The sequence below is a fragment of the Mycena indigotica genome (genome assembly GCF_014461135.1).
Source record: "Mycena indigotica strain 171206Taipei chromosome Unknown Mind.scaff0012, whole genome shotgun sequence".
Classification (NCBI taxonomy): Eukaryota; Fungi; Basidiomycota; class Agaricomycetes; order Agaricales; family Mycenaceae; genus Mycena; species Mycena indigotica.
This window is the reverse complement of record NW_023503011.1, coordinates 935,070-951,110: the sequence shown is the minus strand read 5'-3', so window position 1 is coordinate 951,110 and position 16,041 is coordinate 935,070. Positions and strand designations below refer to the sequence as shown.

Sequence of the window (16,041 nt, the reverse complement as noted above, 5' to 3'; positions counted from 1 at the left end):
CTGGTTTTCTCCTTATGGACTTCAATGAGCAGCGGCTAGCCTGAGGCCCTGAACCTGTTGTGCTCATTGTCTGGTTTTGGTCTGGTTGGTCTGGGCGCGCACATGGTCTTCCCATGCAATTGTTGACGATCCTCTTGGCATCAGTAAACGCGATCACGTGCGTGATGGTGAGACGCGTCCCGCCGCAAATATTCCACGGTAATTGTTTGTCTTTTCCCAATCCACAAACAGCAATGAGGGCACGAGAACAATAGCGAGGAGACTTTAAAAGCCCTGTAATTCCTTCAACGACCTTCCATCTTCCCCCACTGTCCCTTGCCCCTCCTTCTCTTCTTCTCCAGAACTCTTCTATCCTCACATTCCCATATTCTTACGTGTTTACACGAGGAACTCATGGATTCGCACGATGTCGACGATCCCATGTCCCCTGACCAACCCACGACTCCTGCCCAACCAACTTTGGCGGATGGCCACTCGAGCGTCAAACGAGCGGCGGTGGCCGGCCCGGAACGCCAGAAACTCGATGAGGTCTAGATGTTGCTCAAATCGATGATGTGCTGACATATTTTTAGGCTCGGCAGCGAGAACAATACTATACGAGCCGCTTCAATGAAACAGTGCAGCAGCGCTGGCAGCTAATGGGTCAGGTCACAACGCTTCAACAAGAACTCGAACAAGCGAAGCAGCTGGAACGAGACCTTCAATCGCAGTTCTTATCGGACCAACAGAACATTGATATGCTGGTATGCCTTTGTACAGGTCTGAAACTTGGCTGATGATAACTAGCATGCTCGGATCAGAGCTCTCGAGGAGGCGAATGCAAGAAGCACGACTGCCGAGGTCGGCCAGCGCAATCAGCTCCAGCAACAACAGCAGAAGGTGCAGCAAATCGAGGCAGAGCTACAGGCCAAAGCTGCACAGACGAGTGAGCTTCAGCAGAAACTGTGGGACAGGGACGAGGATATCGGAGAACTAAAGACCTCTCAAATCAATGTCGCGGCGCAAAATGACTTGATTCAGCAGCGTCTCGTAAGTCTGCGTATTTAGGAAATGCACATTTTGATTAAGCCAATGTTTAGAATCAACGAGACAACGAAGTCTTCCAACTTTGCGCGCAGATTGCGGCAAGTGGAAAAAAGGTGCCAACCCCTCGGCGCAAAGGACGACTCAGCGCGACAAGAAACACTAGCATGCCCACCGCGCAGCTTCCACTTGATCCTGCTCCCATTCCAAACGTCTCTGCGAGCCCTGCGGCGGCGGCCACGAGGATCTCCGTGGGACAAAAGACATTAACCGTGGACGAATTGGCGAGCATCTTCAAGCAGATGGGGATGAAAGTCGATAGCGGAGAGAAGGCGGTTACCCCTCGCAAGCCTCGTGCAAAAAAAAATCGAGCTCGTGCAGGTGCAGCCCGAAGATAAAACGATCGCTAACGAGGCAAAGGTGAGTTGCATAAATCATTTGACTGTGAAAAAGACTCACTATCACGCTAGGCAATGCTCCGCAAAGCTATCTACGCCCGTTTCGGTGTCGATCAAATGACTGACTTTATCTTTCACGCTCCGGCGTCCCAGAGTGAGATAAATGCGGTTGCCGATGGCGCCCGAAGTGCCCGCCACTCTCATCCAGTGGGACTTCAGTCCAGGTTACCTCAAATCTGCTTGGAATGCCATTCAAAAGCAATATATTCTCGACATGGTTATCGATAATGACAAGAACGGCTCCAATTACATCGGGGATGGTATTATCAAAGTGAGATATTTGGAGTTGATGCTCGACAGCCAGCTGGAGAGGATTCGGGGTGATTGGAATAAATTCCAGCCCAAGTACAATAACTTGGCGAGTCGCATGGAAACCAAGGCCGAGGCAATTGCCCGCGCCAAGATTATGCTGGAGATTCAACGTCTGGCGACTAAAAAGATCAGCTCTCAGCACTATATTCGTCCTTTCATTCGATCCACTCACTGAAATAATGTCGTTGCAGAAGTTTGGACGTCGTGTCAAGACCGTTGAGGTGACTGTTGCCTTCAAAGAGGCCGACAGTGCAGAGGACCTTCCCACCTGGGTAAGACTGATGAAGATGCTCAACTACCTCGGTCCCGGTGGTATGTCGGAGGAGGACAATTCGTCTGAGATAGCTCCCGATGGGGCCAAAATCAAGATATTCAAGGTTTTGATCTGTGTTTGGCGGGAGCCCGTCGTAGTGGAATATATGCGCTTGATCGACGCACAGACCGCCCGGATCGAGGACATCCATGGAGATGGCAAGGCCGCCAAGAGAGTGCGAGTTCAGGAGGCAGGAACTCGACCGCCCCCTAAAGGCCTCCCCAAGGTGCTCTACAACGACGCATGGCTCGCGTCGAAATCCATTGTGTTCCAGAAGGAGCTGGAGGTGTCGGCTGAGGCGTTCGCACTGTTTGTACCCGCCACTGGACGCATGTAATCAAAGTAGCTAGATATGTCAGTAGATCAGGATGTGCACTCAGTTTTACTAATAAAACTGTGGCTACTGGTGAAGGGCTGTACTCATAAAACCTGGGGGAGCTCATGCCAGCCATGGCCGGAGTACTGTGACAAAAAATGTGACATTCAATCAATTGTGAATATCTCAATGAGTTTGACAGCTATGACTAAGATATTACCAGATATGGAAAGGCAAATCACCATTTTTTCAGGCCGAAGACCCGGATAAACATCTAGGTAGGCCTGTGATCTAGGGCAAAGGTATACACCCTAATTAGGCTAAAATTGATGTATCCTGACATAGCCATCAATGATACTGATGTCCATCAAAAATCGTTCCACATTGATCACTTTATCTTGATGCCATCAATCCCATCATCAATACTATGATCTAACACCCAAAAATGAATAAAATAGTTTTTTTAAAAAGTGTGACATTTGTGACCCTTGAGACCTTCCCCAGGTTTTATGAGTACAGCTCTTCACCAGTAGCCACGTTTTTATTAGTATTCCTGAGTGAATGAGCTGAGTAGATTTTGAGAGACTATAACAATGTTTTACCTGCTTTTTGTTCGATCTGTGAAATTGAAAGCAGCAGCGTCGCGTCTTCGAGGGGACGATGTTCAAGTCTCATCGAGCTGGGCAGCAGCGGTGGACTTAGTTTTTGTCGAGCTGTGCCGTTGAAAGACAACTGACAACAGTAGCGGACTTGAAGTGTGTTGAGCTGTACCGTTGAAAGACAACTGATAACAGCAGTGGACTCAAAGTTTTGTTGAGCTGTGCCGTTGAAAGACAACTGGCAACAGCGGCTGACTTGAAGAGACGATGAAGAGATGTGACGATGTCACGGCCGATCATCGGCCATCGGCTGATGTGATGCTGATCGGCCTTCAGACCTCACCCAAAACCATCATGAGCAAACGCCAATCCCACGGCCACAACAGTTCTTCCTTGAGAAGCAACCCCCAGACGTCTTTCGTCGAGGGATCTGCTTCCCGAAATCGTGGGACTCCTAAAGCTGGCCCTTCGCGTTCACGACGCGCCGCTCAGCCGTCGGCGACAAGTCGCAGCGAAGAAAAGAACCTCCAGCCCCGTCCACTCACAATGGAACAATATGGCCAAGCTATGAACCCCGAATTCGGCACTCATCCTTGGATTCTTGTCCCTCGAAGTACTCTCGGCCCAAAGAAATCCCGCCCGTGAGTGAAATTTGATTCGTGCAAATACTTTTCTGCTCACCAAAACTTAAGCATTCTAAGTTTTATCATGGACTCGTTCGTAATCTGCCTGCAGTCTATGTTGTACTCAATGGAAATCGGGAATTTATGACGAGAATCCCCCGAGAGTTAAGAGCTCTGTCATCTCCGGAAACACCCGACGGAGAACTCTCCCAAACGGCTTGCGTCGACCTCGAAATGCCTCACCTCCTGTTCCTCCCTCGCACCAACGTATTCAGTGGCCCTTTGTTGCAAAGCCTGAAGATGACCGCACGGACGGTGCCAATCGAGCGTAGCAGCACTCATGTTTTCTCGGTTGCTTCCCAATCAATGGTGCCGGTTAAGCATTGGGTCATCATGGCTCGCAAACCTCTCAAGCGATGGCTGTGAATTGAGGGGTTCCTAACTAAATGCCTACGTTGGCTCGATGATCGCGTACGCGACGTTGGTCTCGACGACCATCGTGGTAGCCAGCACCGTCCGCCAGTCTTTTTCGGATACACCCATCGCTATGAATCCGAGCATAACTTGGTGACTGCCGTCCTTAACTCCCGCGACGCGTTTCTTCCCTCTCCTGGCCACAATTTCGTTAAGAATCCTCACCCTCGACGCCACCCTGTCAAAATCTTCCACTCCGAACTCGTGGCGCGATAGCCTCTTGACTGCAACCCTCATTCAACCGCAAATATGGGACGAATTGGAAAGCATTGTCACTCAGATCGTGTCCGCACCAGTTGCACCCGTAGCTGTAAGATTTAGCCTTCAGCCCTAGGTACAGGTAGGAAAATGGTTGCCGGGGAGGGTAGCTGTACCTAGGCCTATCTGCACCTAGCTCTCCAAGCCCTTTTCTATCTAATAGGCAGATAACTAAATAGCATCAATGATGTGATAAATGGGTATAGGATACATATAATTTGATAATAATATATATATAATACTTTTAACTCCTTTTCTTCAGGCCGATGACCCGGATTATAGTTAGGATGGCCTGAATCAATAACAATCCTAATTAGGACAAAATTGATGTACTATGATATAGCCATCAAAAGTACTGATGGCCATCAAAAATGGTTCCACATTAAAAACATTACTCAGATAGGGGCATTGTCACAACCCATAGGATACTAGATAAAGAATAATAATGTATTCTTTTAAACAAGAATTTCACATATGTCACATATGTCACATATGTCACACATATGTCACACGTTATAAATCGTCACATTTGGCTCTAATAGAGGTATGTAAAAGGCTACCTAGGTACAGCTACCCTCCTAGGCAAGCGTTTTCCTAGCTACACCTACTGGTTTTAGGCTATATATTACCACTACGGCTCCCAGTTGGTGGTATTATCGACTTCACAAACAACTCCGCAATACAGAAGGTGTCCCGGGTCGATTGGTTATTCTCCATCATCATCCGTCACAACATCCGGGTTCCTTTGTATTTCTCCATGGCTCTACCAGTGTCAAAAAGCCTGCATCCTTCCCATCAATGCAGATTGTCCATTTTGCGCCGTCGGATGCCGACGTTGAGCGGCTGAGAAGAGAACTTTCTGGTCGAGATGCATACATAGAGTGATTGCTCGTACGGAGCAACATTCACCGCTGGGGTGTTCTCCCCAACCACGATTGCGTCGTCGATGATCTTTCTCGTCATCTTCCTGCAGCCCCAAAGCCGCCCGCCGTTGAGAGAGGCAGTGGCCAAAACAGAGGGGAAAACTGGGATGCCTTTTTTGTCAGGCGACAGGAGGAGAATGCGCTCAAAGAAAAGCTGGAAGAGCATTCACAAAGAGAAGCGCGACTGTGCCAAGAAAAGCGAGCCACGAAGGGTGGAGGGATTGGCCAAGCAGGTGCTCGGATATTTGTCTGGAGTGATGAAGGCGGTGGGTTTTATGTGCAGGAGCAGCGAAACTATAGCTACGCTGTCGAGATATGGAAAACGTTCTCGCCCGAGCAACGCATCTATGATGGATTTTCGAACGAGTGGGATCTTTGTGGAGCAATCAAGTTGGCTGCAGATTCGCCGTCTTTCAACTATTTTGACGACGACGACGACGACGACGACAAAGACTTCCAAGATCTATATAGTCAAGTCATCCACTCAATCGAAGAGGCACGTGTGGTAATTCAACAGCCCACCGACCTTACAAAGGCCACCCAGGACCTTCTCCAAGATGGAAACGGAGTCGAGGAGGACATAAACACATTTTTCGAGCACGCAATTCAGAACGACGAAGATGAAGATAAGACAATCGACGCAAGCCAACTTGATGATATACAAAGTACCCTAGAATATCGTTTTGGATTTCAATCGACCAACGAAGCTTTCACCACCATTTTGGAGGAAGACGATAGCCGCAGAGCTTTGGGGCACTTCCGTTCCACCAAGCCTCTTACGGCTTCTGCGAGAGGCGTTGTTACTTGCTCTGATTAATGCCAAAAGCTTGGCCGATATCCCTGAGAACCTCGTCGACATTTGCCAGTCCGATTCAAGTGCCAAGCTCTGGGAAGATCGGGGTGTGGACATCAAGTTGGTAGAGCGGCCTAATGTCGATGAGCACGAATCCAAAGCATTTATTCTCTCTCTCCGCGTGGATTCGGAGGATCGCCGAAAGGTTCTCCTGTTCAGTGCAGCCAACGTCTTGGACATCCTTCGGCTTCAACTTAGCAACTTGAAGGATATCGTGACACATCTCGCGGAAAGTGGCTCAGAATATCACCTTGTTGTTGAAGGTCCCGATTTCAACTACACTCCCAAGCCTCCTAGCAACATTGGCCTCGGTGTTCGTAATGAGGATTATGTTCCTACATGGCTGGACTATCAGGCCTATGTATCTCATCGAGACCAATTCCTGCGTTCGCCTCGCGGTGTCCTGCCCCTCTACGCTGGCGGGTTGATTGCTCGAATTGCACGGCATGTCATCAATCAACCCACTCTCGCCCTGATGTGCGATTGTATAGAGGTTGAGCATGCTGAAAGCAAGGTTCTGGATCCGGCTGCCAACGTTGCACTGTATTATGGTCAGCTCACACAGGAGGAAGTAGGACTTATCTGTGGTCTCTATTCCATCCGAATGGGTAAGCAGCATATATTTTCGGTCTAACTCTGGCTAAATCTCCTTCAGATCAACTCGATAGCAAAGACACGAGTGGCCATCAGATGAAGCATATCTCCTGGTGGCCTACGATACCTCCATTCTACAACTCTGGAATGCATGTTGGATGGTGGACACCTGACTGTGAAGCTTGGTTCCAAGACGTACTTGCGAAGATGGAAGCTGGACGGGGAGAGCTGCATAGCCAGCTGCAGTGGAAGAACAAGATCCGGTACCACCAAAAGTCGTTGCGCATCTTCAAGTCACAGAACCGTCTAGCCACCGAGTATCTCCGCAGTGTACTGTAAAGTTTCTTTTCATTTTGTAGCTGGACATTTAAAATCGTAAAATCTATTTTTCACTGACTTCTTCCAACCTGGCCGATGACTGGCCGATGACTGGCCGATTGAAATAATTGTCATTTATTTATGACAAATCGGGTGCAGTTTCGGAGCCCATATTGGGACCCTCATTTCTGACAAATGTGGGGCCATTAATTGGGACTTGATTGTTTGAAAATCAGGACCATGATCACGGGCCATGATTTATCACAAATATTGGACTAAATCGGGTCCATTGCTGGCCCACAAATTAGGGTCCCAAAACGATGAGCTGATGTCAGCCTCGTTACGTGTCCGATCCGAGGCCCCGAAAGGCGTCTTGATTTTTGACATATCGGGTCCACTTTTGGACCCCTTCATTTTTCATCAATCAAATGCATTATCAGTGACCGCTATTTGTACCAGTATTTACGCTATATAAATCCTGCTTCGGGGCCCGTTTTTTGGCGGAAACCCCGGTGTGATGTCAGGTGCATATACTCAAGTATATTTGAAATTCCAGGAGGGTAGTCCTCATGCCAGGGTACTAGTATAATAAGAAGTAAAGCATGTCCTGAAATCCACTTATAGTTGATTATATTTTCAGTTTCAATGGTTTGGTTTTCTTGCTAGATTTTCTGTCTCGGCCGAGAGTCGGACGAACGACAAATCACACATACGTCACATCGCGGATACCCGGAATCAGATTCAAATCACATTTTGTTTTTTTCCTCCCACCACTCGCCACAACTTGCCAGCTAAACTCTGAACCCCAATTCTGCCCAACGTTCTGCGGTCTCTGGGTGGCTTCTGACATAGAGCCTCACACGACGCTTCGCGTCCCGCACAAACGTCGCGGGCAGCCACTTGCCGTCTTCTCCTCCCACATCAAGACCCGCATATTTGGATCCCGCTATCTCGAGCATCTCGCCGATGTCGCGCACGTCGGTGTACTGCTTCAGCTGCAGGTACGTCTTGCTCGCCTCGCCGTGGTCCTGCCAGGCCTGGAGCTTCAGCAGCAGCAGCGGGAGGAAGGGCATAAGCGGCAGGTCGCTGCGCTGCTTCTCGCGCACAACGCGCGACTTGGGAACGCTGGGGATGTTCATCACCCCCCGGGAGGAGGCACGTCCACTTTGCAGGACTGGCGGTAGCCCAGCCGATACCAGAGCACCCGATAAGTCGCGGTCGGGTCCCGCGAGGGAATGGTGTAGAAGTTGCTGTCCTGCGCAGCCAGGACGCTCTTTAGCTCGGCTTGGGTGTGCTTGTCCGTCATGCACACTATGTCCACGTCCTTTTCGCTGGAGTTCAGCGGCCACAATCCTCGACAGACCATTAATCGGACGCACGCTCGGAATTCTCGGATTCCCATAGATGGCGCAGGCCATGCCCCCGACGAGGCACGTTTCAACGCCGGCCCGGGAGAATGCGGCCACAGTTGCATTTGCGACGCGCTCGACCTCAGCGCTGGTGGGAATGTACATGTCGGGCAGTGGTGGCCCAGGGTCAAGACAACTTGAACGTGCGGCGCTCCCACCTGTTTTTGGATTTACTCACGCCTGGCGTAGAGCATGCACACACTCTGTTACAACTCTAAACCAGGCCGCAACGCTCCAGATGGGACTCGAATTAGAAGTTGGGCTCAGCCATGAATGCTAGCGCCGCTGGGCTTCGAGCACTTTCAAACTACAATCACGCTCCATACTACTAGTAGTAGTAAGGTACGAGGCAATATTACCTCAAGCTCCTCAGGATTTCATTTGATTCAGGCAAACTGGTCTTCATATCCTCAAACTTGGAGCGGCGAAGGCCATTTCGTTCAAGTACTTAGTCGCCCGAAGCCGGTCACATTGGCGCCGGAGCGGCGCTGACGCACCTTCTGTACCGCTCATATTGGCGTTAGTCTCACTTGGCCCTCCAGAAGCGCGACACACAGCTATAAATGCGCGCCCGTCCACAGCTCTACCTCAGTCGGAGTCCTTCAATGCCCGTGAAACTCAGCGTCGCGCTGCTCTTCTTATCCTTCCTAGCCATCCACTCCGTCGGTGCGTCGCCGTCGCCGTACGCGTCGCCGTTGCGCAAGCCCGGGATCCTCGCAGAGCCCAGAGACGACTGTCTCCCCGAGCTCGGGTCGTGTACCGTGGATGCCGACTGCTGCGCCGGTAATAGACAATTTTTTGGCCGCTTTTTGTCAACTGACATTCAATTCGTATGCCCAGGAAAATGCCTTGAATCGATCCTGGACAAGAGCTTGGTGCGATATACATCTAGCTCGTTCTTGAAACCTTGCAGGAATTAACGGACGCACCTAGATATGTGTTGGGACTTCCGATACGCCGACGTGATGTTGATTGCAACACTCTTGTACTAGTACTGCCGTGGAAACGACGCAGATATACGTATATTTAAACCCTACATGTCGCCGGAGCATATTGACTCCACTCAACTCGAACTACGTCATCGCTATATTAGGACCAGAGTGATCGCCGAACACGCGGTGACATGCCGAGCCGCACTGCATCAACCGAGCCGTCGTGATCCGAAGATCCTCTACTCCCCACGCCACCTGGACGGACCTCGTCATCGGTGAGCACAGTGTGTCGACTGTTGTATGTAAGTGTACCTTGCGTCCACCCCATGATGACGCGCACGAAGGGGTATAAAATGTCGCCACGAGCTTGGCGTTCCCTCCCTTCGGTCTTGTCGCGTCTTGGCCAATTCTTTCCGTGTCACCAATACGCGAGCCGAAATACTCACCCCGCGATAAAGCAATGCCCTCAGAAAAGCCAACCAAGGAGCCGCCGACGGATACCGAGCGCAAGATGGGGATTACCTGGGATGTCCCGTGCGCGTTGCTCGTTCTTCATAACATTCCTCTCACTCAGATTGCCTAACCAGAGTGTTGTTCGGTATCATGTTCATCCTCTCGACGGCGGAGCTGGGCTTCAGCGTTGACACATTCCAGTACAAGCAGAAAACACATACATGGGACTCGTCCACAGAGCGATCGAGGATTGCCTTCCTGATATTCTCGTCGGTGAGGACAATGGCGCTGTCGTCCGGTAAGCCAGCCTCGTCAACTTCACGGATTGTTGTGTTGACGAATGCCGTGCAGTGTACATTGGGTTTCACTTTGCGCAAAAGGTGTTCGGGTCGATGCACCATTCCGTGCGTGTCGGTTTACCTGTTCCTCACCGGACGTTGTGAAATATGCACGCAGATATTTGTGGTTCTATCGACGATATTCTGGATCGTCTCCGGTGTCCTGATCCACACGCTCTTCGGCCTCATCGAATGCGGCGGGGTGGGACGAATCCAAGGCGGCCTAAACGAATGCCACGAGCTGAAGATCATCGAGGTGCTGAGCTGGGTGCTCGCAGGGATGAGCGTCGTCAGCGCCGTGCCAGTTGTCATGCGTGCTCTGGATGAGAGGAAGCACAAGTTGGAGCGCAAACAGCGACTCCAGGGAGGAAAACAGCCATTGGGCCACCAGATTGTGTAATGAAATCTGTATCAATATTAAGCATCCCCTGTACAAGTAATGATTGTTGTGGTCTGAAGTAATCTGTGCTTTGTAATTCTCGTTTAGTTCGCAACACCCGGGAAGCATTAGTACTGATTGTTTTAGCCGCATCCTTAGAAGTCATCCTCGTCGTCTGTTCCTTTTGTGGCATTCTTCCTTTTCCGAGACTTCAAGTTCCCGTTAACGTTCTTCGCCGCACCTAATCTTGAACGCCATCGTGTGCCTTGTCCATCAGAGACCTGAACGCCAGCTCCGAGAAGCATGTCTGCGATTTTGACCCAAGTACTTCGATTAATCTCTCGTCTAAGCGGCTGTTTCAGGGTCAATATCGACACAAATTGGGTACGCACTCGGTGGTGGGCCACTCAACGGGGTCGCTAAGCGTGATGTCGCGCAAGGCCGTGAGGCGGGGGACGATGGAAGACGTGAAGCTAACAAAGAACGTATTCCACACATCTACACCAGCGTTGACGCCGCTTGCTCGCAGCCTATGCAGATATGTAAACGGAGACGGGAAACACGAAAAGGACACGCACATCGCGTTGTAAGGCAGCGTAAAGTTTATCGTTGTCAGACACTCGTGAGGGTGCGCTGAGTTGAAATATCCGACAGTAGCGCTTAAATTCTGGCGCGGAGATTTCAGCCTACTAGTACGGGAAGGACGGAGAATTGAACGCTTACATCCATATCCTGATAGCTAAATACAACAGAAAGCTCGGCGAGATTTGAGCATAGGTCAAGCAGTCCGTTCGCTACCGGGAACAGTACGGCAGGGATGCAGAGGAAGGTTAACCGATGGCCGTGCGTTCTCAAAAAAGTATCGCAGGCGACGTTGGGACCCAGTGTAAGACGGCGCAGAGACGGCAAACTGGGGAAAGGAAGTGAGCGAACGACATGGGCGAGTCATTGGGGAAGTTTACACAATTTGGGACAGCAATGTGAAGAAACTGGGGGCAGCTCCACGGATCGTTAGGTCTTCGAGTTTTGGAAAGGTTGAAAGCATGTTGTCGACCCCCGAATGGTCGAAAGCGAGCTCAGGAGCAGACGTCAAGCTCAGGCTACGCAGCTCACCGAATTCAGCAAGAACTACAGCAACCCCAGTGAGGGGCGTTGAATCAGCGACGAGTTCAACAGATAGCTCGCGAAGGCTTCTCGTAGCAACGGAGGAGAGCGCTACAACCTGAGACCAGCCAACGGCAAGCTCGCCAATCCTCGGAGTCATGTTGTAGTCGCGATAGTCGGAGTGGTAGCCTCGCGATGTCACGAGCAGCTTGACGAGGGACGCTGCCTTGGTGAGTATAACGTCGATGGCACCGTCATATTCGATCCGTGTTACTGTGTGTCGGCGAATCAGATAAACTGAGTTTGCTAATGTGATGTTGCGGATGTATCCTCCATACTGAGGGTTTAAGCGTAGTGTCTTGGCCAGTTGGCACGCCGTGTGACGCCGGTTGATGCTAATGCTCTCATATAAGTGAGGTAATCCGGTGCGCTACACAAGGTTAAGACGCTTATCGAGACATGGGGAAAGGAAGGACGCACCAGGAATACTTTACAAACGAGAAGGAAGTCAATCGGCTTGCGGCGAAAGACCTGGGCATGCTCTAAAGCAAAAGCGAATCGCAACACGCTAGACCAGATGGTTTCCTGAACGGTCACCGGCGTGCCGACCATTGGTACAAAGAAGGGATTGAGAGGGGGCATCGCTTCAAGTTCGTATACGTTTCTCGGAACAATCAGTATAGAAGACAGACGGTTGGCGGGACGTACCGGGAGATGTCCTGCGAGTCATATTGAAGTTTTACACCTTCAGTTTTGAAGAAGGACTCCATCTCCATGACACGTGCATCAAACGTTTCCGACATAAGCAACTTGATAGGCTCTTTAATTTTAACGGTCTTCAGGTGACATGTTTTGAAGTGTGTATAGCAGGGTTTGGCCGAGTGGAATTGCGACACCAGAAGTTTGGTTAGGCGTTCACCCTCGATAATCGGTCTCGAGATCTTGGCGAGCCGGTCGTGGATGTAATCAATGCGTCTAGAGAATAGGGGATAAACGTGCGCAAGGTCAAGGCAGGTCTTCAGCTTGTCAATAAGACTCATTAACGAACTGTACACGACGCACCAGACGTTGCCATCGGGGGATCGCCTGAATGAGTGAATCCATCAACTTGGCTGTGTGTTTGTTCTTCCGCTCGCCGTCGTCGTCTAAGATGAGTTTTCTGGGACTAATATGCGCAAGTCCTTTGCATAGACCGTCGGTGTTATCCGTCCCAAATATGTTGAAGCAAAGGAATAAGTCGGAGATATTGGGCGACCGAAGGAGTATCGTTTGCATTGGCGCCCCGTAACCTCCCTCCACACGCAGTTTCCGGATAAAGGTACCCAGCTGAGCGTTGTTTGTGAGCACAACCGCCAGGGCCTTCGCTTGGGCCTTCGAACGTATGACAACTACGTTGTAGAGGAGCGGGGTGGCCACTCGGAGCCAGGACTTGCATACGAGCAAGCATGCGGAGGTGGACTCGGCAAAGCGCGCGAATGGCGCTGCGCCGGAGGTGGACTGGGTGAAAACGTCGTCGTCGACTCCCAGGGCCGGAGAGAGGATTTCGGAAATGATTTCGTCGGGGAGTGGCGGAAGCATAGCTTGTTGTCCAGGACAGCTTAACCATGAATGCGTCAATCAAGCACTGGCATTCTTTTGGAGGCGCACCTTTGGCAATAAACCTCTCCAATGGGGCTCGGTATGAAACCAGCGTAGGTCTCGGCGAGGAAGTGTGTGGTGGACGTGTAATGAAAAAACGCGACGGGTCACAGTCACAGTCCGACACGTCGGTCGTTCCCATGGTAATCAATCGGCAATCGCAACGTCACGTGAAGCTAGGCAAGTCCCTGATGTTGTTGCGTAGTCTGCCAGTGCTTTAAAGTTTTCAGAACCATATGCGAGCAACTATTATCAATGGTTGTGGCTTTATGTTTGTATACAAACTTCATGTCCACTTGATCGATAGATCGAACAAAAGAAGGACTCGACAGATCTTGCGACAGATAATCATGTTGACTTGTCGACATCATCATCATTGCGGTGTCAAGTACTAGTCAAGTGGATACCGCGGGTGACTGCCGACTTCTGAGTTAGGTTGTGCAATGACATTGTGCACTGGCATTCACAACCAAACTGAAACCCGCACCACTCAATACTCACGGTGGCGTCCTTCATTTGCTGGAACTTGCAGGACCGGCCATAGAAAATTGAGCTTTATTTACACCCGTCTAAGTGACGTGATTCACGGATCGACGTGGCAACGGCAATCTCAGGCCACGCGTTCGATCACCGAGGTGACCCGCGCTCGACGGCCCTTGCCTCCCGCCCACTCCTTCTTCGCTTTACGCCTGGTGCGCTGGTCCTTTTCCTTTTTTTTTTTCTTCTTCCTCTTCATCCTTGACAACATGTCGGTATCGTACAATGTCACCACCACCCCCAGCTCCGGAGCAACCACCTCGCTACCGCTGAGTCAAAAGAGCGTCAGTGAGCTATGGGTGCTCGTCCAGTCGCAGGGTCTGTCTGCCGCGGTGCGTCTCCACTTCTCTCCTCCAGTATTCCCCAGCTCACAGTCGTAGTCTGCCCTCCTCATGCACGGAGTTTTTATCCTTCTCTTCATTCTGGCGCTGTCCTACCTCTTCCGCACTTACCCCGACGGGTATCGCATCCCAGGGCGCACATTCCTCCGCCTTACCGCCATCCTGCTCGCTGTCTTCGCCGTCGTACAAGTCGTCTTGGACGTCTCGCTAGTGATTCTCATCGCAAATGTACTGACGGGCAAAGTGACACGCGGGTCGGCGCCGAGAATGCTAATGTGGACGTATCGTATGCTCTATCTAGCGAGACAGGGCTCGCTGGCCGTCAACAAGTGCGTTAACCAGCCCGTTCCGCTAATCGCTCGACTGACAAGCTGGCTGTAGCTTGATTGCAGACATCCTCTTTCTCTACCGCTGCAAGCGCATATGGGGCACCCACCGTCTCACACCATATATCATCACATTCGTCTCATTCCTCATTATCGGCACAGCGGCAATCGCGGGGGTTACGATCTACTATAAACTCAATATTCGGATTCCATTCGGTGCTGCGCTCGGGACTAACGTCGTCCTACTTGTTTTGACCGCCGGGAGAATCTGGTACAAGGGAAGGAGGGCAGAACCACTGATGGGAAGACGGTTACGGACGAGGTGGAGGGCTGCTGTGGCAATCATGTGCGTACTGCTTAGCATCTCTCGAGTCTCTGCAGGTTTTCTGAGATTGACATTTGTTAGCTTGGAGTCGTCCTTGTTATACGTTGCTGCGAATATGCTTTATATGATTAGTCAGACGCGCAATGTGCCTCCGTTCACAGTGCGTCCTTTTCATCCTTTTCGTGCATCAATCCAACACTGTTTAGGGCGCGCAGAGCATCTGCTGGGGTGCCTTAGCACAACTCGTCGTACGTGTCAGTCATACCTCCGAGATTGAGGCCGCTGAAAATCTTCATGAGACAGAATATTATACCCATGATGATGATTGTCCGCGTTGCTCTCAACCGCAGCGATGAGGAACAGAACCCATCCCAAACACAATTACATCCAGCGGTAGCGATCAATCTACCTTGGAGTCGTCCATCAAGCTTGGAAGCTGGAGAGCTCAAAGTGGGAGAGACGGCCATGAAGCAGAGGGGACCGGGTTAGTATAATCTCGCCCCCTACGTTCGCAATTGGTAGACTCGGAAGGGAGCAACGTGATCAATAAATAACACTTGATTATTAAATATTAAGTTCATTACACAACAAATTCAAGTTTCGACCCTAGAATAGATAGCTCTTAGGCCACGACGAACGGTCGAGTCAACGGCGTCCCATCGCCATCAAGCAGGCAGGGCAATACGCATCAATGTTGGGTACTATATCCATTCAGTCACTTCAAATTGTTTGTTGCGAAATCGGACGCACCATAGCGCTCTGGGAATGTATGACTACCCAAGCATGACTGAGTTTATGTAACCCATCTGGAGACAAAATACGCACTACTGGTTGCAAGTGTTCTTGCACGCTGGCGCAACGCACCAGGCTGGGTGATTGTTGCTGAACTTGCAACGGGAGCTTTCGCACTTGACCTGCATTGAATTGAGTTTTGCGAGAAAGAGCAAGTGCGGGATCCATACCTCGACGTCGGGCTAGAGGAGAGAAACGTTGAGCGCGTACTAGTATATAAACAATGATAGGGACTGACCAAATTAATGGAGTGGCCACAGCGAAGATAGACGTTTCGGACTCTGCAAATAATCGTCAAAGAAATGCAGGAAGCGGAGTAAATCTAGTCACTGGCGCCAACGACACATTCTTCAAGTTGTTGACTAGTAGTGGTTGGTTCGGAAGCAGTGGGTCTGGCTAGCTG

General features: G+C 50.6%; 4 protein-coding genes across 4 annotated transcripts; 2 read left to right on the top strand and 2 right to left on the bottom strand.

The window, feature by feature from the left end:
• Positions 1-7,855: 7,855 nt before the first annotated feature.
• MIND_01232000 (Helicase ATP-binding domain-containing protein) lies at positions 7,856-8,482 on the bottom strand (the record flags this gene model as incomplete). The annotated part of the gene is made up of 3 exons (XM_037368818.1): positions 7,856-8,179; positions 8,230-8,388; positions 8,444-8,482. The coding sequence occupies 3 exons, from the start codon at positions 8,480-8,482 to the stop codon at positions 7,856-7,858; spliced, it is 522 nt and encodes a 173-aa protein (XP_037214786.1).
• A 1,383-nt stretch (positions 8,483-9,865) lies between these two features.
• Positions 9,866-10,596, top strand: MIND_01231900 (uncharacterized protein; the record flags this gene model as incomplete). The annotated part of the gene is made up of 4 exons (XM_037368817.1): positions 9,866-9,939; positions 9,993-10,156; positions 10,210-10,262; positions 10,315-10,596. The coding sequence occupies 4 exons, from the start codon at positions 9,866-9,868 to the stop codon at positions 10,594-10,596; spliced, it is 573 nt and encodes a 190-aa protein (XP_037214785.1).
• Positions 10,597-10,730: 134 nt separating this feature from the next.
• On the bottom strand, positions 10,731-13,257 carry MIND_01231800 (HEME-HALOPEROXIDASE domain-containing protein; the record flags this gene model as incomplete). The annotated part of the gene is made up of 8 exons (XM_037368816.1): positions 10,731-10,920; positions 10,968-11,105; positions 11,154-11,242; positions 11,299-11,485; positions 11,538-12,109; positions 12,160-12,343; positions 12,388-12,695; positions 12,742-13,257. 8 exons carry the CDS (start codon positions 13,255-13,257, stop codon positions 10,731-10,733), a joined length of 2,184 nt encoding a protein of 727 aa, XP_037214784.1.
• Positions 13,258-14,063: 806 nt separating this feature from the next.
• Positions 14,064-15,335, top strand: MIND_01231700 (uncharacterized protein; the record flags this gene model as incomplete). The annotated part of the gene is made up of 6 exons (XM_037368815.1): positions 14,064-14,186; positions 14,235-14,524; positions 14,577-14,867; positions 14,928-15,006; positions 15,053-15,094; positions 15,146-15,202. The coding sequence occupies 6 exons, from the start codon at positions 14,064-14,066 to the stop codon at positions 15,200-15,202; spliced, it is 882 nt and encodes a 293-aa protein (XP_037214783.1).
• Positions 15,336-16,041: the final 706 nt, after the last annotated feature.